This window comes from Temnothorax nylanderi, unplaced genomic scaffold (genome assembly GCF_030848795.1).
Source record: "Temnothorax nylanderi isolate EJ_2023f unplaced genomic scaffold, tnyl_v1.0 TNYL_tig0021_pilon, whole genome shotgun sequence".
Lineage (NCBI taxonomy): Eukaryota > Metazoa > Arthropoda > Insecta > Hymenoptera > Formicidae > Temnothorax > Temnothorax nylanderi.
This window is the reverse complement of record NW_027249083.1, coordinates 1135989-1157609: the sequence shown is the minus strand read 5'-3', so window position 1 is coordinate 1157609 and position 21621 is coordinate 1135989. Positions and strand designations below refer to the sequence as shown.

Here is a 21621-nt window from a genome sequence, read left to right as displayed (position 1 = left end):
CGATAGTATAAATAAAGGTCTATTTGGACGAAAATACGAGATCTATGTGATATCGCTTCTACGTTGTATTGTTTCGTAATCGCGGCGCCTATTGTGTTTGACGTCACTTTCGACACGATGCGTATTTTGAATGCGGGGTCAGTGTTGTTAATTGCGATTGCCGCCGGTGATTCTAAAGTTCATGGGACGATTGCAGAAAGTTTTGGCGAGAACCTGAAATGAGTGAAAAACTTTAAGTTTGTGTAATACATTTTGTTTTACATAAACACCCCGCAAACGTTATGACTTCGTAGTGTCTGATGTGCTGCTTTACGAATTTTGTCTACGATATTTGTGAAAAAAATTCTTTAATATAAGATTATAACATTATATTATAGCTACAGAAAAGAAAAGGAGAAAAAGTTACACGTTAACCGAATTTCTTCCATAAATTGAAGTTATTAAAGGAAACGCATATCTCTGGTGTAGGTACTTTAAACATATATAATATATTCATTTATATGCTTGTACATATATTTCATTTTTTTTATACAACAAAATATCTATGACAATACAGTTGAGAACGGTATACAATATATATATATATTATTATGTTAATTCACATAAATATGAGATGTAAGACAGCCTCGTTCTCTTAAGATGTAATCGTGTCGTGATTGCGTAAAATACATAAGTATACTCTTGATTACTTTGGTATCCAGTCTTTCGATATAGCATTTTCTTTGTCCTATCTTGCGTATAGTAGATTTGATACAATAAAATTTTTCTCAGCAAAAAATTGACAAATAAAGTCTACATTATTTGTCTCGATAAATAATTTATTTAAGACTAAATAATAGATCTAAATATAATAGAAAGTAAAACGTCGAATATTTAAAGATCATTATTAGATCAAAACTCACAGCTGTAATTCTGATCCATGAACACACAAGTAACGAAAGTATTACAAATGCATTTACAAGAGTACCTTCGGATATTGCAAGAATGTGATAAAATAGGCCAATCGGTTCGCATCTCGCACAAGTCGGCGAGCGGACGCTTCCTTAAAAATTCCGAAGCGACTACCGTTCGTTAACTCTTTAATAAGAGAGAATATCCGTTAGTGAAAAAATATGCTATTTACACGTAAGATATCTAATTGTGCGTCGATTCATTAACTCGCCGTTTGGAGTGTATCAAAATCTACTTAATGGGACAATGAAAAATGATTTCATGCTGTACAGATTTTTTTTCCATGTGCGATCGTGTACGTATGTGTAGGTACTTATATATGTGTGTGTGCGCTCTCAGTTCGCTCATAGAACCATGTAAATGCGACGAGCGCAAAGAATTATGCGCCGTTAAGTGGATTGATCCGATAAGAAAGACGTTAACGATAAGTATTAAATATCGAGATAATGTCATTTTGCAGTAGGCATCGATAATGGCAAGCACAAAATGGCAGTAGAGATTCGTGGCAAGAAAATATCGTAGAACCGTCGTGTCCTATGTGTTTGAGCGTGAAAATGAGATAATAACGTGTTTCAGTTAAACGAGTGCTTAAATTTTAATTGTTATCTTTACAGGGACACGCGAATTCCAGATCTGATTAACCACCGAGTTCCGGCAGCAACGAGAAATACTTAAGGAATAAAATTGGAGAGCACATGAATGTGTTTGTAGACAGTTTGATATTTTCTGATTGGAGCGGGAATTTTTTTTTTGCTTTCCGTGTATAACTATTAGACACTTTGCAGACCTTCACATCTTTGTATCCGTGCGATCAGTTTTATGCAGTAGACGCCTAAGTACTTAAGCCTTAATCCCAGAACATTAAATTAATGTACATTGCTAAAACAATTAACGTATAATAAATTAAACATTTTTAAATATATCTCACTATTTTATGGTGTTTATTGTCCAAACGGTTAATGGTACGATCGAAAAACGATGAATTTCGCATTGGGACATGTACGACATATCCTGTTTCAAATTAAGATTTACTATTGTTAACCGAGATTTTTTAGAATTGAATGCTTCGAAAGCCGTGATATTCAAGAGATTCTATAGATAAGTCGCGTCTAGCATCTATTATAGATTCTTCACAAAGTATTCGATTAAACACGGCATACTGTCTTACACTAATGCATGCACACCATACATATGTGTATATAAAGCGTTGTTTGGATTATACAAATTTATTAATTTTTTTCATAATAAAATATCCAATTCTCTATTTATATTACTTCGCACGGAGAACAATCAACTCCATACGAGACGTATCCTGCTCCTCCCGCAAACCTCTAGCAAACACGAATATGCGATACACACGACACACATCGATTCTTCGTATTTTTACAATTAATTTTTTATATATCCTCCTGGCTCTCACGACCGAGTTTTTAATTAACGCATTCTTGTCTCTCTGGACGGTGCTTGTGGCACAGACCTGAGCGATTCAGCGTATTATGCTTCTCTTTTCCGTACATTGATATGCTACTTAAATGTGCCGAACGATCGCTCATATAGTCATGATAATTCTAATACCTCTTAACATCTGCAATGCAACGCATTGCACGCAGACTTACGCGTAGGACGTACGTGAATAGTATAATTAGCGTTTTCTCCGACAAATTTGCCGCAAGCTCGACTCTCCCTGTTAAAGTAATGTTGGATGATTCATGAATGGGGCTTGGACATCACGTGGAAATGATTATCGCAGCTTCTTTTCAATATAATGAAGTATAGCAAACCCGAGAGACTAAAGCTTTCAATGCCAGTAGGCGTACGTCATTAGTCCTTATCTGCCGAATGTAAGGTCAATGACTACCCTAGGAACGACTTTTTTGCTTTGCTCTCGTTATTCCTTTTTATACTTACGATTAGTGATCCAATTGGCACGCGCTGCGTGCACGTTAAATAAATACTTTCGAAAGTGCGTATAAATCGGTGTATAATGTATTACATTAATATATTAAACAATTCGGCTTCTCTCTAGGCTCTTGTTAGAGGATCCTTTCCGACAATTAGTAAACTATGATAATGAGTTTTATACAGGATACATTTAAGTGTCTTTCTCAAGAAAAATGACGCCCTCGTCTAAGAGTTGTCTTTTAAATTCGACGATATTTGCCTGACGGAAATAATCTCCGAAACTGACGGAAATGGTTGGTTTTGATCCGCAAATTTTATACCTAAATGATGGTTGAGATTCTTTTCGCCCCCTAAATAATCGGGGATTTTACTTTTCATAGGCTATCACGTATTTCTTAAGGGCGTACGAATAAGACTTGTAGAAAAATTAGCCATACTGGCATCACGGCTGAATGTACGGTTGAATTTTGGCTCATTTCCAGCTCATTCCCGACGAGCGAAGGTTAACTTGCAAGATTCATTTCCGTGAAGTATTCGGTGAGCCAATTATTCACACCTTTCGCGTTTGTTTTCACCCAGTGGATGTTGAACTTTATCATTTCTAAACTCTGCTGCAGAGTGCGATTACCACTGCGAACGTCACGCTGCTTGAAGAATTCCGAAACCTAAAAAAAAAATTACAAAATATTTTTGTCGTGGCATAACTTTTAAAGAAGTTCAAGCTCGATTACTTTCGAGAAATTGACTTAAAAAAAAAATGGCTTCTCCTTACTTCGCGATAATCGTACTCCGTGATGAAATAGTCAGGAACAACGCTAAGTATGAGATTGTTTATCGAGAGCGATTCATTCATATACAAAGCTTCTATTTGCGGCCAATAAGCTTTAATATGACGCCAAGCGAGATAATGTCCGTGTGGATTGGCAGCGACGGACGTTATGACAGTATTAACTTCTTGCGCCTTAAGCAGATTCCGATTCAACGAAAGTCGAAGATAACGTTTGAGTAACCAAGGATCCATCGTCGCACCTAGGGCTTGCAACATTAATAGCTTCTCGCTCTGGATTTGCGTCTTAAGATAAACCTGCCAGCAATGCTGCCAATCAGCCTCCTCTCCGAATTTGATGCCTGAAGCATATATATTTGCATTGCAAAATACTTTACTTCGCGTTTCTCTAATTATATCGCGATATTATATAAATATCCTTAAATTTCTTTACCTGCCATATAAACGATATTCCGTATATTGGGTGCGATGCGTTTGCCTTTCGATATCCAGTCTTGAAAAAGACTCCTTGCAGACTTCACCACATCATTCATTTCTAATTCGATAGCGGATTTCAGTATTGCGATTCTCAATAATCTGCATCAAGATAACAAAAAAATTTGGATAATGTGCTATTCGTTGCGTCACTGGATATCTAACAAGTTGTTCTGAATGCTGTACTAACTTTTTCAAGTGAGATCCCTCATCTGTCCAGCCAATGTATCTTGTAATCGGACCCAACAGTTGCTTAAAGAATAAGATATATTTCTTATACGCTGCACTCTCGGCCAGTCTGTCTTTCCAAAAGTTCAGATAACGAAGCGCGGTTTCCCATGGCGCGTAATCTGTTTCGTTAACGAGATAAAGCGAAAGCTCCAGTGGGATCGAAGCATCCACCTCGCCCGCATCACAAAGCGAAAACGCATCGTCGATGAGATTCGCCCGATCTGCCGGACTGAACTTGGTGTGATTCTTCATCAAAGTTTTAATGATCGAGGTCCACATCTCCTTCGGATAGTTTACTCGATAAAAGCCAGTTTGGTTGATGTTGCATTTAATGTAATCTACGTCGCTCGGTATATCGAAAGTCGCTAAGTAAAACATAAAATACTCGTCTTAATTTCTCAATCAGGTTTTGAAGGAAAGGGACGTAGCGAATGCATACGTTTTATATTGAATAAACACTAAATAGACTAATAAATTTTAATGTAATTGTTACCGTTGGTCATATTCATCCACACCTCCATAGGAGATTCCATCGGGTCATCCTTGTCTGTGTAACAGTTCAACGGGATGTACCACTTGTAATTGAAGGATGATTTGGGTTGCGAAATGTTTACTCCAGTTTCTCGCGGCGAAGCAAGGAATCTTTTTTGTGTCGCCGTGATAGTACTGTCTTCACGGATGATGGTAACAAGTGGGAAGCCCATTTGTTGGATCCAAGTGTTCATTATGGTCTGCCGAAAATTTTTAATCTTATTAAATACGAGAACGCGCGAAATAATTATTCTCACACATTGTACTTACTTTCACGTCAAGATCCGTGCTAATAGATGTATTTTTAGAGTGTTTTGTAAAAACGTCCCACAGATCGTTGGTCTCCGTATTTCCATACGCGTGCAGATTTAGATAATCATTTAATCCGCGTTTAAAAACATTCTCGCATAAAACTACTTCCAACATGTAGAGGATGGAAGCGCCTTTGAAGTAGCTGACCGTATCGAATATGCTTTCTATCTCGACGGGGTTTTCAACGGGCACGCTTACCGGGTGACTGTTGGCTAGGGCATCGAGTTCGAGTGCTCGTTGCGTTTTGTGTAATATGAATAAATCCATCATGCCCCATTCGGGAAAAATGTGATTCACGCCTTTGTATTCGAAGAACGTCGCGGCACCCTCGTTCAGCCACAGATCATTCCACCATTTCATTGTGACGAGATTGCCGAACCATTGATGAGCCAATTCGTGAGCCATAATAACGGCTATGTATTCCTGTAGTTTAGTAGGTGTTTCTTGTTGATCGTACATTAAAAATGATTCTCGAATAGTGATTAGGCCCCAATTTTCCATAGCGACGGGCTCAAAATTGGGGATTGCTACTATATCTAAGTGCAGAAAAATATGTCTTATAAAATATTATATATTCAAACAAAATATTAACAGTTCTTTGATAATTATGCTTTATTCTTTATTTGAGGAGGGCATACCTTGCTTTGGCAAAGGGTAAGGTATGCCAAAGAAAGATTCAAAGTAATCCATAATACGAGCAGCAGTGATCATAGCATACTTCATATGCGGAAGCATATGCGATGTGGCGTACACACTTACAGATGTATTTCTCTGTGTTAGTTCGAAAACTCTTTTAAAATCGCATACCACAAAAGCTACCAAGTACGTCGACATGTCTACGGACTCTTGAAAGTCATCGCGTAGCTGAAAAGTAACATTATTCTGGATGAGGCTAATGCAAATGCAATCACTCGCAGATAATATCATAATTGCGATAATGTAGCTTGTTTCACGATCGGCATAGTGAGAAAGGTGATACTTTTAAGATGCCGAAAGATCGCGAAAGCTTTCACATTGAATTGAATAAGTAACAAAAGTTACTTACGAGATTTGTGCCCAAGTAAAATCCAGCCTCCTCAGTATTTATCGCAGGCATGTTACATAACGCAATGTGAAATCTATCCCTATATATTGATATCTTAAATTTAGCTTTAAATTGTGGTTCGTCGAAACATGGAAAGGCCATGCGCGCGTATGTTGGTTCGAAGCGAGTTGTAGCCAAATATCTAAAAATTGAAGAAAAATTTGAAAGTCTTAATAGCAAGGAATGAATTATCCATTTGTCATAAAGGGAATAATTATATAATTTCAAAGTTACCTGTATTCTCCTTCAGGAGTGGTGTAACCGCTAAAATAGAACCCTTTAAGCTCAGTAGAATTCAACGTCGAATTAAAACTCAGATATAGCGTGTAATTGTTCTTTTTTCGAAATGATGTGTCCTCCAATTCCAGATACAGCTGTTCGCGTTTCGGATATTCGAGCAACTTTGCGATTGTTAGCTCTCCTTGATCATCTTTGACTATCTGAAAGTCAATTCTCGAAAATTAAATAAAGACGGACATTGACATGTAAAATGTCAATCATCATGTATGCGATCGTAGCTCGGTGTTACTTACCTGTTCCTTTATTGTCAAATTTTTACTATGGAAGACGATAAATTTGGTCTCTTCATCGACGAAGAATTCGATTGTGACTCGTCCTATAAATAAAAACAGACAGTGAATTTATTACATGTAAAAGAGAGGATATGTTCTTTTATTTAAATGCAAAACTTTTTAAACTTACCTCTAAATTCTAAGGTGGTAAGATTTGGATGCATGGTAATATTGTACCTAATAGGATGTGCAAAGGCAGGTAATCTTATGTTATCCCATGGAAATACCTGCAAGATTCTCATTGTATTCGATCTATCTTGAGTGAGTTATTATAAAATATAAATGACCAAAGTAAGTAGACCTATTGCCATAATTTCACCTACTGATTAATCATTTGCTATGCTATATCATATTTGTTTCAGTTTAGTCACGTATTCTAACTTAAAATTTCTACTCTTCTCATAAGTAAATAAGTTTCTTTAAATTTTATAATATTACTAAACGTACAATTAATTTATTTAATATAAATAACTTATAAAAAGCATAATATATTTTCCAATTAAAGAAGTATTTATACAGTTTAACTTGAATCAAATAAAGCAATTTTTTTAAAACCAGAGGAATGTAATTTTTTGTCTTTAATATTATTAATATTTCCTTATGTAATATACATCCAAATGTGCGTACCTCTCCATTCTCCATCCGAGGCACGGCGTTTTCTTCGTCGTCCATAGTCTTGCTGAAATCTTCTTCAGGACAAGTGCAGCCTAAAAAAAGAAATGATATGTGTTTAAAGATACGAAATAAATGTGACAAATGCGATTTTTATGCAGAAATTAAATTTATGACGTTTGAATATGCGATTTAATATTTATGACGCTCGCTCAAAATGGAAATTTGACATTTAAATACCAGTTCGCAAAGGCGCCAAGGCGATGATAAGTGATGTAACGAGAAGTACCAGGCAGCAAATACAAAGTACACAATAAGTCTTTCTCTCAGAACATCTAACGACTTCATTTGCGCGCTCGTAAAAGTTACGTCTGTGCAATCCTGCATTGCTATCTTCTGGAACAAAGAATCTTCTGCAGAAACGTTCGCTCCAATATCATGTAATTTTCTATAAATGTTGTTATAAATTTCGCAGTAATTGTTGCGTAATTTATAGCTAGTATAATTAATTTGAACTAATTGTATAAATTTCATGATGTAATAGCTATTAATATATATATGATAATCTAATCAAATTTCTCTTTTTGTCGACTTTATTTCATCTCCATATACGCAAATCAAGATAACAAATCAATATAATCACAAAATAAAGATAAGTAATTTCCAATACAGATATATAGATATATTTCCAATATACATATATTTCTGATTTTTAATTGTTTTGTACACATATTAAAGATAAACATACACATACAAACACATATAAAAGATATGCTTTAATTTGTATATTGTTTGACTTAACTATAATATTGGTATATTACATTTATACCAATATTTAATATTTCGACGCATGTATAATAAAAAATTTGCTCTTTTCATGACTATATACCCTTGATCCAAATTTGGATTGCTGTACGTCTATGCAGAATAACTAGTGCACCTGACTTATACGAGAAATGGAATGGTAACGTTCTTAATGTACTACACTTTTTAGATTTGTACTTATATTTAACCGAAAGCCACACACTGGGGTTTCAGGGACCCCAACGAAATTTTGAAACTACGTTTGGAACAATTGGAACTATTATTTATATTTTTTAATGCGTATTTTTTTGGTAATATTTTTTTTACAAATTCCTAGATTACCATCATAATTCTCAGAAAATTTACGATCAATTAAAAAAAAAAAACATTGTAATACGTTGATTTTTTCGAAACTTATGAGCGAAAAACACTGGGATTCTTCAGACCTCAGTGTATCTTATACGCAAAAAATAAGTGGTCTACAACCTTATATATATTTATTAAAAGTATTTAAGATTTCGCAAATGTATGGCAAATATTAAAAGTATATTAAACTTATCTGTATATGAATGATACATTTATTTTTGAAACATTTAAATTTAGAATATTTATTTTAAAAAATTTGATTATACGAAAAAAGAAATTTCTAAGGAATATATTATGTATCTTTTAATGTATTCTATTCTATATCTTCGAAATTATCTTTAAACGGACAATATTTATTATTCTTGCCAACACTTTTGCATTGTAAAAGGCATCTTGTATTACAAGATGTACAACAATTCTTTTTGAATTTTTTCTTCGAAATTTTTGCGTAGAGTCAATACATCAGCTTTATTTAATTTAATTCTTATTAAAATTGATAATTTTTTAACAAAAATCAAATAAAGTAAATCTCTACATTTATAAGTCTTGAAAGAAGCTTATATCGTTTTCAAAATGGGCAATTTGTATAAATTATATAACATGCGTAACGTGTATAACATTTTTTGCAAATATATTTTGTTACATGTCGCGCACGTACATAGATACATTGAAATCATTGAACAACATTATCAACTCGTCATACGTATCTATTTCCGCTGTCAATAAAGAGACCTTAGTAACAAAAGCCGTGGATGGGTGAATTGCGATACAAGCGCGTGGGGTGAGAACGAAGTGTTCACGCTTTAATTCAAAAGATCGGAGGAAGCTTTCGTTTTATTGATCGCGCACACGTGCTTCATAGTCTATTCGCAGCTCGCGGAGGGCTGTAAGTGGGCCATCTGGCCGAGCTGTTCTTATGGAAAAGGAATTGTCTAGGTATAGCAGACGCTTATTGTGCATCGGAATGAAAGTCGAAAGCACGTGATCGCATTCTAATCCCCAGCCTGTCACGTAGGCTAGGACATCTCACCTGTCAGAAAAGCATCCTGCTCGCTCATCGCGAACCGATTCGGCGGCGGTCTCCGATGAACGACTTCTTTTACCTGACCGTCTTTCGAGGCATAGGCGACTTTTATGAGCGGCTCTCTCTGTTCAGCCAGTATTTGCTCGGATACTCGATCGTCGCCTCCTAGCGTCTCTCTTGACCGAGCTTTCGCCACTGTACCGTCGTCTCAAGGTTGAAGCCTCAACGAGGAAGAATTTCGATTTTGATGGACGGCGTTTGAAATTCGATTCACCGTGAAGCCGGCTCGTGAGTGCCGCCGCAATCATTCGACCCGCATCAATTACTATCGGCTCAAGCCTTTTGATCATCCGCTACGCGCAATTGCGGCAATGTGGCCGGATTGAGTCGCGTCTATCTATTTTTTAGACGTAACTTTGGGCGGGCCACAACCGGTAATTTTAACCCTCTATTAATAATACGCATGAGATATGAACGTGTGGGATCCAACCGGCAAAACCGACAAGCACCAGAAACGGATCGCGAGCGGCGACGCGAACGATCGGCGTCCCTCAGTCGGCGTGAACGCGTTGACTCGTGCGTAACGCGGACGCACCGAGTACCACCACCGGGACCTGGACTTTGTGCAACACCACCGCCAGCAGCACGCCAGAAATCAACCCCGCTGCGAGGAACCGCCAGTACGCGAGGAACCGCGAGCTTATGAAACCCGAGCCGAGTAGCCCGACACCGTCGGCGAATCTATAGCGCGCGCGGCATCCCCTTGACATTTCATTGGCATTAAAGGCGTGGGATATAGCTACTGCGGAGTTAGGCAGAAATGGCGGCTTTCCAAACCCCCTGGTGGCGGACTGCTTTACGGGGGTGGTTTTGCCGGTCCTCAGCAGTCGGGGGTGGTTGGCATTACGGTGGCGCCATCCCTGATCCATGCTTTGCAACCCCTTCGTTGGTGGTGGCCCATCGTGATATTGGTCTCGGCCGCGGAAGCAGTCAACCGGACAATGCCGGGGATTTATGACTTTTCACATCGGCTTGCGTGATATTATAAAGTTGCAACGCAAGGATGTCGTTTATATTACATTTTTTTTAATTATACTTAATTATACTTGATGAAAGCTTGTTGACTTTACAAAAGCAATGAAGAGATTTACTTGCACTTAATTTGAGTGGAGAGAAACTTGAGATATTTGAAAGCATAGCAGAAATTTTCGTACTTGAGATAAATTACTATCTTCCATTATTTCTTCTCACACTACTCTTTCCCTTAAAAAAAAATTGTTAAAACAACTTGGTTTTATTGCTTATCAAAAAAATTTATTCCGCAAGAGCTTTATATTTTTTACATTTTGCCAAGATTAAGAAAAAGAGATTTATATGTATATGTATTTATGATATATTATACATAATAAAATTTTTGTTAATGTGCTAATTTACATTTGAATTCACATATTGTATTAAAACTCTTTAATTTCCAATTATTTATCATTCAAGACTTATTAATATTACAATTTCAGAATAATGGAAATTATTTTTGATTTGGATTCTATCATATATTGAAACATTGCATTGCATTATTAATAGTATAATAAACTGATTTCATATTTTTCATACATAAGTTTAGTTAATTTTTATTATTTTTTGTACGATAAATAGTAGAACTGTGTAGAATGTTGTTTCTAGCATAAATAGACAGCCAATGTATGTAGCTATATTCCACTATGAGATCTGACCCTTTTGAGATCAGAATCGCTGGCGAATTGCGAATGGATCAGCTTGTTCGAGGGGTACCATATCGATTTTCTTTTCTCCACGCAGCCCCTCTGACAATCACATTACATTCATTTACGAAATGACATTCGTGCTTCTATTGTATACAGAAGAAGCTTTTTTGATGAACTTTGTGGCAATTAAATTCGGCAAAAATTTAAATTAAAATATTAAAGAAAAGTTGAACGTCTTTAGAGAAGACATAGCTAAGCAACATCATTTTTATTGACACAAAATTAATTTAATTTTGAAGCAAGACAAGAATATTTACCAAATTTTATTTTAGACAATGCTATAGTTATCTTTTTGTAAATTAAATTTTCACGAGAAACGTTTCCAAAAGTATGTTCGCAAAAATATCTGCGAATCGATAAAGCTTAAAAGTTAATAATGCGCAGACCAATTTCGATATTGACGAATATGGATAGAAAGGGAATGTTTATAAATATGGTTGAACTTTTGAACTTATGACCCTTCGCATTTTGTCCTCGCTGATACAGCGAGACTCTTTCGAGTGCGAGAGAGAGAGAGAGAGAGAGAAAGAGAGAGAGAGAGAGAGAGAGAGAGAGAGAGAGAGAGAGAGAGAGAGAGAGAGAGAGAGAGAGAGAGAGAGAGAGAGAGAGAGAGAGAGAGAGAGAGAGAGAGAGAGAGAGAGAGAGAGAGAGAGAGAGAGAGAGAGAGAGAGAGAGAGAGAGAGAGAGAGAGAGAGAGAGAGAGAGAGAGAGAGAGAGAGAGAGAGAGAGAGAGAGAGAGAGAGAGAGAGAGAGAGAGAGATAGGCGTTGTATAATATAAATTATTCAGATATTTCGTGGTCGTGAATCTCGCGCTGCTTCAAAATATATGTCGTATCTGGTCAAACGGATTCTGACGCTGGGCGAAACGTATTGAAACATTCATGCGCTTTCCGACTGCCATATGTTCGTCGAAGTTACGTGTCCCGAAAGGCTAGCGTTATAAACGCCGACCTTTTTCCCGGTCGGTTTAATTTCGAAACACGTAACTGTTAGTGACGAATCTTCCGGTAATCAGCTAAACGCGCCGATAAATAAGAGAAGAAATTAAGATGTATGAGACTACTATGAAGATCGTAAATTCGAAAATTATCTTCCGTCTGAACCTAACTTTAGAGTTTCTGAAGATTTGCATCGCGAGCAAGTCACGAAGGGCAACAATTTGCAAATTTTAAATGTATGCCAATCTATGTGGTCACGCGAGAATCAAGGGAGCGCTATCTTAAATCTACCTAAGCAGTATTCACGTTCAGATCAAGTTTATTAAATTTGAATAACATGAAGTCACAAGAGCTATCTGAGCAGAACATAATGTAAGTAAATCTACGCCAAATATCGTGTGGATCGTTGCGATATATAAAAAAAAATCCTGTAATAATCAATAAGACGCGCGTGCACATTACTTTCTATCCGAAATAGTTTCTCGGAAGAACCATGCGTGGCCAATCAATAAAATTTATCGTATACTTTTTACCTGTCTTTTCGTTAAAAATTACCTCTTTATCGATTGCATCTTATTGTATAATTATTGAATTTATTATATCCATAATAAATCCAATTTTTTGCATAATGCAATTCATAAGCATATCTTATATACATGTATACTTTGTAACGTGTAATAAAAATTTAACGAAACACAACAAAATGTTACACGTACCTAAATCACATGTCTTTCTTGCGGCGTGTCTTAACGGTGCCTTCGCATCTATTTCTGCACGGTCGATAGATTCGTTTCGCTTAGGCGTCCTAGACAAAGGCTCCAACTGGATATTTTCGCTGCTATCCTTTTCCGGACTTCCTTTCGGCATCTTACCTCTACTTTTCTATTTTCCCTTTTACCTCGGCCGATCTTTTATTCGGCAAAGTCGGAGTTGCGCGCGGCAGGAACTTTCTTCTTTGTTTCTGAGTTGCTTCGTTTGTCGAGTGACATGCTTCGAGTTTGCGGCTGATTGGCGTCTTGCTAATTATCGCTACTTTACGTAGTACACTCGAAAAATAAACGTCGGAGCCGTAGACCTTTCTGCCATCTTTAGATATCCCCTGTCTCTCACGATGGTATCGATCGCCGCCCTTTTCCTATACTGGATGTAATGTTCATGTCGAAAATTATATGGAGCTACTCTCTTGGTGGTCGTAACTCGGTTAAGTTCCTCTACATCGGCACAGTACACCCGTACATGCACGAGTATTTTATGTCGACAGCACTCGTATTGGTCCCGATATTACGATATGTTGCGTTTACCGGCATGAACGTTCAGCTTTATTTGGTCGCAGTAAAAGGTTTCGTATAAAAATGGTCGATAAACGTGATCGGCGATCAAACCTGCCTTCTTCGAGGTAGTGCACATCGATTAATAAAAAATTAATAGCATTTTAGTACTTTCTTTGTACATAATATCATGTTGATTAAAAATAGAAAGATATTCTCTGATGCTGTTATTCGATATAGTTTTTCTTCTCTTTCCTATGAATCGAACATATGTGTCTTTGTATGACACGAGGCTGAATAATTGCAAGCTAAAAAGCTTATAATATACTTTAATAAATTATAGACAGCAGTTAATCAGTCTTCTATTTCGTATCCCATGTCGTTGATTAACTTTAAATATAACGATATGTGTTTCTCTGCCAAAAGTCGCTGTATGTTCAATCAATTTACATCTGCAACATAATTGAGCATTACGAGTGATTAAAATTTCTTTATTCATAAGTGTAATAAGGTTGTAGTTCAAAACAGATATTAATAGAGGTAGTAAGAGTTATTCTCGTCAAGCTTCACTGTTGGATCAATACTTTCAGAATGAATATCTATTCATAATAAAAGAGTCAGAAGTAATAAAAAGAATATTTACAATAAAACATTTTACAAAATGCTTCTTTGCAACTTTGATCAATTTTGTTTGTGTAACATTGTTAAATAACACGTTTTTGTATATACCTTGGTATAATTTTATTATATTAAAACGATTTGTTTATTTATTGGCTATGCTTCTCTTAATAAATATCGGAACATAGCTTGCATAAGCTTCCGCGGTATTAAGTAATATTTATATCAAATCGTTACACGCTTAATTTAATCACATAATGAGCAAATAATGTAGAACGCCATTATGGCGCTTATTTGCGCGAATATGCGTGCAAATGAAAAACGAGATTATGAAAATCAGTATTTGGAATTGTCAGTTGTTGTTAACGTAGAATGACGTAGATAGACATACGGCATTATACCGATGTTCAAGGCCTATACGCGAAGCATAAAAGCAATTATACTCCAACTTATATGCCTTCGACTTAACTATTATGAACGATGCGTACGCAACGATAATGGCTTTCATCCGATTTGTTATGCGCGCGATCTTTTGTTAGGAAGTTTTTGTGTCTAGAATAATACATTGTATAACATTATGTTACATTCTTGATTTCAGAAAGAAGTTAATTATCATAGAAAAAATGCATTTAGCGGAATATTACGTTTCAGTGAAGATATCTTTCTAATTCTCTCGTACGTGCATCTATACATTTTTCAATTTACAATTGAAAGCTTATTGTTAGACTAAAATAATCATTGCAGTATTAGATGAAATAAAATTAAATAATCTTATGTTTTTCCTATTATTTGTACACGATACTTTTGAAAATAAAAAATTAATTAATATTGTTAATCAATAGAATATTTACGAATATTACTTAAATATTTTGTTTATATATACATTAAAACTAATTGAATGTACATACATTTTTACTTATATATCTAAAGAATATAATATAATAATTCTATAAATTTCTTTGTAGAACATATTTATTATGTATTAAATAGCACTATTTCTCATTTTTTATAATTAAATCTACATCACATTCAACAAATATTGTTTAAATTCTTTTATTCTTTATTGCAAAATAAAGAAACTGCAAGAAATAAATTAATACTGAACACATATCTATTTTAGGTTTAATAGAAATGCAGAAATTGAAAGAAATAAATTAAAGCCAAATTCTAATTTATTTCAATTTTATTGAATGCTGCGTATGTAAATGCACATGTGTATATGTGTAAAGAGCATGCGATATATAACAGAGCACCTCGTGACAGAACATTGACCCTACCCGATCCAACTGATCGGATCTCTCATTAACTACGAGAGACACGGCTGAATGAAAATGCTAATGAGTGAAACGCTGATATTTAACATAAATAAGAGAGAAAAATCAGATAATTTGAAGTTTATGATAATGTTTTACTTAATGATCAATTATTCTACTGTATCTGTATAATTATTGAATTTACGTAACATCACAGTTTTGTGTTTATCTCGCGTGCAATTAGGATTAAGTGACATTTGATCAGATTTAAACTACAGAGAAAAGAAACACTCACCTTTCTCTGATCGCATTCAATATCGATCAGCAGCCTATATCCGATATTTGTTTCTTGAGAATGTAATTTATCCCTCGTCGTCGTCGATCGCGGCTAATCACGGACGGTTGCTAATTGCGCATCCTTCCTCAACGAACGCAGTTCTCCTCTTTCACTCACGATCTGGCCATTTCCCTCTTTTTCAGACAGTATCCGCACATTTTTTGGCACTTCGCGGCCGTTCGCAATACGCACGCAGACAATTTGTTAAACTGTCAATCGCCGCATCGTCAGGACTAAAGTTTCATCACAACATCTCGGTAAGCTGACACGCTCATGGTCACCCCCGGAGGGTTGCGTCGCGGCGCTCCGTGCGCGATTTGTCCTTCGTCGCATCAACGTTACACTTGCATCCGACGCGCATTGCCGTAGCCGCTGGTAGCCGCTGCCGGCGACGATCCGCAGGTCGTGGCACGGCGGGTCGGGGTTTTCCTCGGCGTGAGGTTGTCGATGCAAACGGCCGCACGGTGAGAATGGCACTGACTAGAAGCGCTTTGAGGATTAAGAGCGTGGCTGAATTTCCGGAGGGAGGCGCGCCGGTCAGGATCAGCCACAGGTTGCGCCCGTCTCGTTCACGCAGGCTGGGGCATCTTGGCTGATCGTCGGCTGGCGAGGGTAGTAATGGTGGTGGTGGTGGCGTATGCACCCCAACGGGGGAGAAAGTCGGCGAGAAAGAGGGAGAGAAACGGGAGAAATCGATTTACTTAACATCTAGGACTCTTTGGCCCTTTCACAATCGTCAGCCAGGATTTGGTTCGCCGACGATCGCAATATTATGTAATCGCCGCCGTCGCGACCGAGCTTGCAAGTCGATTTCGTCCGACTTGCGTGGCAAACGAGCGATACCATGCACATGATTACGTTTCATAAATTTATTCAGGACTAGCTTTCATAAAAGCATTGATAGCAACAATGAAAATCCATTAAATTAAATTGTTCAAACTTTTCGCTATTTTGAGTCTCGACTTATATATATAATATGTAATTTCTGCAAAATTCTCTGTTCTGAGAATAATTTTTATACCATGTCTGTCAATCATTATTTATTAACTGTCCAGTATTTTTAAAAAAGCACTCTTCTTCGTGATGAGACAAACTACTTGGTGTATTTTCCTTTTATCTGTTTTCTTTGAGTCAGTAACTACACAGTACACAGCTGGTGACGCCATATACATTTTAAGGTTTCTACAGAGTGACGGAAAGCTAATATAAAAATAAAATATTTGAATCTTGTGGATATATGGAATTTTTACAATTTCTTCCGGGACAGTACAATCTTTCTCTTGTTCAAAAAGAAGAGATAGCGTTGGTTACATAGCACACTATTATCAGATATGTGTGATAAAGGAAACAATTCTTTTGCGTAATTTCTGTAAAGTTAAATATGATTTATGAACAATTTTAAAAACTTAATACTCTTTCTCGACAGATCTTCTTGAATTTTATTATTATTATATAATTATTTGTCCTGTGTTGATCAATTAGACACTATAATATTTTAAAATTTAATATAATAAATGTTTATACTAAATTAAACTTCTAAGAACTAAATAAAATAACTATAAATAATATGTATTTTATTAAATAGCTTCTTCTGATTCTAACTTCTTGACCATGAAGTTTAAATATACGAGATAAGATATCTTTGATAAAGAATTAGCTGTCTGAGAAAAATTCCTTTGCACGACGATATCATGAAGCGCGTGCTGTCTTCTGAGAAAGTACCTGACGGTGATATCTTAAGGCAAGATGCATTCAGTAAGTGTGGTGACGCGGATCTTCGTCATGCTCTTTTCTCATTGTATTCGTAATTATTATAATGATAACGGTTGCGCATTTTGTAGATGTCATTTCATGGCGGCGTCGCGGAAACTATTCTGTTTCAAGGCTGGCGCATTGATAATGCGCAGGGTATGGTCGGTTCCGTAATCGGTGTCATTCTTTTAACCGCATTGTACGAAGGGCTAAAATCTTATCGGTGAGTAAATATTTATTGAAACGCGTGAAGTGTGCGAGCATTCAGTTACGTATTCGTGCATTGCAGTGAATATCTCTTCTCGCGCACGACGTTTCTCAGGAAGAACCAGCAGAGGAAATCGAGAAAGTATGTGTGAACGCTCCTTATTATTTGTGTAAAATATACAATTTTATCACACTGTTTATTATTACAGTGCACTGTTGTTTTCCGGAGTGCATTTCTTTCAAACGCTTCTGCATGTGATCCAAGTGGTGCTCGGCTATTTTCTCATGTTTATTTTTATGACGTACAACTACTGGCTCTGCATCGCTGTTGGAGCTGGAACAGCTCTTGGATATTGGCTATTCTCATGGGAAAAAATTAATAATAACAATACAGATTGTTGTTCGTAAATGCACTTTTAAAATATTAAATTTGACATTTTTAAATTATACATATATATAAGACACATTAGATAATTAAATATTTTTCCTATTAAAATAATCGGTTCTTTGATTATAGAAGTATGGATTGCAGAAGCTAACGTCAGAGCGGTAGCCAATATTTTACTATATTTGTGTGCATGTATACGAGAATAAATCATATTTTTCGTAATTAATTAATACAGTAGTTTTTTATTCAATTAATAGACGTGATAGCGTCTCGCGGAACATATATCTAGTATAGCAGCAAAACTTTGTTAAAAGAAATTAATTATTCATATCGGAATGAACAAACAAGTCTCAGGTTAATAATTTAACTTATTCTTGTACTTTAATCTTTAATCGATACAGTTTTACATTCTGAAGAAAGTGTATGACAACTGTAAAGAAACCTTATCTAATCTAATCTAATTTATGGCCAGATGAATTTCATTTATTACTGGTGTCCGTGTTTTATTTATCAGCAGACTGCAGACGCAAGTCACTTCGCTGATGTCGAATATTTCGTCATTCATCGAAAAGAGCGTTTTAACACGATGACGAATAATCAAAGTAGCTTAAAAATTTGTTGTTCGCAATCCAATAAGCATCAGTTTAGATCAGTCCGTGATATTATTTTCGGATGGGACAGATTCAATTCCATATCGTGGTTGTTACTATTAGTGCTCTTCTGCATTTGGTGCATAACGTTTTTCTGTACTTACGAACCGGAACCGATAAAAGGTGATCATGATCATGATCATGATCATCATTGAAACGATGAATGTGTATGGAAAAATGAAATATAATTATTACTGAAAAATGGAGAAAAACGTAAGTATTTAAATTACTTTTACTTATTATTTAATAAAAATTATTGGCAATAATTAATAGCTGTGAATGCATGTCATAAAATTCTTTCGCACGTTGATTTGCTTAAAGTCATTTGTTTATCTGTTCTTTTCAATCATTTTTTTATCGTAAACTGGTATGATAAAAATAAACATCTTTCCGATATAATTCAGCAAGAATATGACTAATTCATTTTATTGATTTGTTTAGATAAAACTGAACAAAATTATCAACGGAATATGAACGGAATCATTGGACTTTTGCGAATTTAATAAAAGGAGTTTTCTGAGAGAAAAATTGAATAAATGTTTAAAATTAATAACTTATTAAATTATGTCTTAAATAATAAATTGGTAGAAACAAATATTTTTTGCAAAAAAACAATTTATGATAATAAAGTTTGGAAAATCGACCATTAACTGGACTTTACTTACAATTTTTCGCCTTTCCTGTTATTTAAGAACGAGCTGCACTTCTCGAATTCGCTTAGAGAGCGTCCCTTTTCTATCCTGTACGAGGAATTACATTTGGGAATTGCGAATCCCAGGAGGAATGCCACAGCCTATGCCTAACCCATTTGAAGCGTGCACGGAATCGCACCGGAAATAGATGACAGCATGGTTGATATGGGGAAAAATAAAACGATATTAGGCTAAAGTAATTTTTCTGCGTGCTTAGAATTTCTTCTCAATTATAAATGCTATTTCAAACATGCTTAATGTGAATGAATAAGAAATAATAATGCTTTGAGTATTTCTCGCGATAATAATATTTGAAGTACATATAAATTTATTACAGTGCCCAATAAATACTTGAAATAATATTCTTATTATCAATAAGAATCATATTTTTAAATATATTAATTACATATTAATTATTAATATACATTTTGCATATTATTAGTTTTTTCTAATAACGTACTAAATATTACGCGATCACAGTACTACATTTTAAATTTTCTTCTGCATTCATGCTGATTTAATGTTACATACCTGTAATGTATAGAGCGTATCTAGCAATAAATGCACAAAACGTGCGTCACCGTGTAATTTATAAAGCATCGTCATGATTGAATGTCTCGGTGCAGACAGAGTGACATAAGAACTATGCTTCTGAATATATATCGAGGATTAGAGCCCGTTAATCTTTTTTATCGGGTGACATTCGTTGATTTACAGAAATCAAGCGATAACCGAGATTGCTGCAATTAAGTCGAAGACATTCTTAGCACTTCTGGCGATCGATATCACGCGAGCTTTTATTATTTTTAAAATATTACACTGGATTTTAATGGTTCAAAAGTTAACGCACATCTTTTCATCCTGGAGACACGACCACTTTTTTTTCTTTTTCAACATTCATTTTTCCTGCAGTAGGCTTGGGCGGCCTTTGTGCATTAAGCCTTTTGAACTCAATAATCCATGCAGATTGCAGCTCAGCGACTCGAGGATTCTTCTTTTTTCATTGCGATTTACGCCCCTCTCGTTTCCGTTTGTTCAGCCTTTTTCTACCGATCGTTCTTATAGTACGTTCTTATTTTTCGAACATACAATGATGGCGAACATACAATGATATAGCGAAACATAGGCTATATCATTTGCGTATATGATCTTTCAACATCGACGCACATCCCTGTCAAACTGTCATGAATGATAGACGGCCGTTTACCAATAAAATTACCTCCGACTGGTGGAGCATGAAGGACGCGTTTTGTCCGTCAAATTAACGTTTCAACCGACAGTATTGCATTCGGTTGCATTAATAAAATGAACCTAAACTCAACCCTACTTTTTTAAACTAATATCTGTGACGTATTCTAGATGTGATTTATACACATTTATTATCGGAATCGTCGTCGAGTATCCAGACGCCATTGAACTACACGTGTGTGCGACTGATCGATACTGGCGTCGCTAGCTGGTAAACCGTATATTCCTCCTTTACGCATCAACCCCTCGGACGGATCGCGCCCTTCGGTCCCGATTCGCCCTTTGGTTGGAGCTACCCTTGGTTAATACGATAGACGGTACAAAATACTCGTATCCTGTTGCTTATGTTAAAGCATTTTCGTTGTAGCTCGTAATAAACACCCAGATGAGAATACATTGCAATAAAATACGGTGACTATACAATTTCATACGGACGTTCTTTTACAATGTAATATCACCCTATGAAAAAGATTTATACAATTTATAATATAACTTAACATATACTTACATTAATTTTCTAATATATATTTTCTATTATGAGTACTTGAAGTATTTTAAAATTTTGCCTTAGAAATATAAATAAGTTTTAAGAAATTACTTGTATTATACACATTTTTATATATGTTAGATGTTACTAGAACAATACAGCTATTTGCGCGCCATTTATTTCCTGACCCGATGTATTTCTCAATAGATTACAGTCAAGAACATAATTTAAACTTATTTATCTATATATGTATAAATTTTAATATTTAAATCTAAGCATTTTAAAGTTTAGAATTTAGATTTTAAAATCTAACAATAAGATTTTTAATTCGATATGTATCTCTCCGTACTT

General features: G+C 35.6%; 2 protein-coding genes and 1 long non-coding RNA gene across 6 annotated transcripts; 1 reads left to right on the top strand and 2 right to left on the bottom strand.

Moving 5' to 3' along the window:
* Positions 1–491: 491 nt before the first annotated feature.
* Positions 492–16588, bottom strand: LOC139769289 (endoplasmic reticulum aminopeptidase 1). 4 transcript variants are annotated; one of them, XM_071700211.1, is made up of 15 exons: positions 15805–16588; positions 13087–14090; positions 7697–7852; positions 7472–7551; positions 6975–7071; positions 6806–6888; positions 6507–6712; positions 6234–6414; positions 5827–6052; positions 5147–5724; positions 4839–5076; positions 4305–4710; positions 4074–4216; positions 3626–3981; positions 492–3518 (listed from the first exon to the last, which is right to left on the bottom strand). In XM_071700211.1, the coding sequence occupies exons 2-15, from the start codon at positions 13235–13237 to the stop codon at positions 3357–3359; spliced, it is 3063 nt and encodes a 1020-aa protein (XP_071556312.1). In that variant the 5' UTR covers positions 13238–14090; positions 15805–16588; the 3' UTR covers positions 492–3356. The 4 variants fall into 4 exon arrangements, with proteins under 4 accessions (XP_071556312.1, XP_071556313.1, XP_071556314.1 ...); XM_071700212.1 differs by having other exon boundaries at positions 7697–7849; XM_071700213.1 differs by lacking the exons at positions 13087–14090; positions 15805–16588 and adding an exon at positions 9657–10962.
* Positions 16589–17511: 923 nt separating this feature from the next.
* Positions 17512–19493, top strand: LOC139769290 (high affinity copper uptake protein 1). Its single transcript, XM_071700215.1, has 5 exons — positions 17512–17601; positions 17688–17821; positions 17888–17947; positions 18015–19056; positions 19285–19493. The coding sequence occupies exons 1-4, from the start codon at positions 17593–17595 to the stop codon at positions 18211–18213; spliced, it is 402 nt and encodes a 133-aa protein (XP_071556316.1). The 5' UTR covers positions 17512–17592; the 3' UTR covers positions 18214–19056; positions 19285–19493.
* A 22-nt stretch (positions 19494–19515) lies between these two features.
* On the bottom strand, positions 19516–20607 carry LOC139769291 (uncharacterized). Its single transcript, XR_011717511.1, has 3 exons — positions 20386–20607; positions 20067–20275; positions 19516–19642 (listed from the first exon to the last, which is right to left on the bottom strand). It is a non-coding gene; the product is annotated as an uncharacterized lncRNA (long non-coding RNA).
* Positions 20608–21621: the final 1014 nt, after the last annotated feature.

Excerpts from the sequence above, each read along its gene's own strand:
- LOC139769290 (XM_071700215.1), top strand. Across the intron at positions 17,822-17,887 it reads GAAGGGCTAAAATCTTATCG|TGAATATCTCTTCTCGCGCA; the intron begins GTGAGTAAATAT and ends CGTGCATTGCAG. Across the intron at positions 17,948-18,014 it reads CAGCAGAGGAAATCGAGAAA|TGCACTGTTGTTTTCCGGAG; the intron begins GTATGTGTGAAC and ends TTATTATTACAG.
- LOC139769289 (XM_071700211.1), bottom strand. The coding sequence starts at position 13,237 with ATGCCGAAAGGAAGTCCGGAAAAGGATAGCAGCGAAAATATCCAGTTG. Across the intron at positions 7,853-13,086 it reads AAGAAAGACATGTGATTTAG|AAGATAGCAATGCAGGATTG; the intron begins GTACGTGTAACA and ends TCTTTGTTCCAG. Across the intron at positions 6,053-6,233 it reads TTTACTTGGGCACAAATCTC|CTACGCGATGACTTTCAAGA; the intron begins GTAAGTAACTTT and ends GTTACTTTTCAG.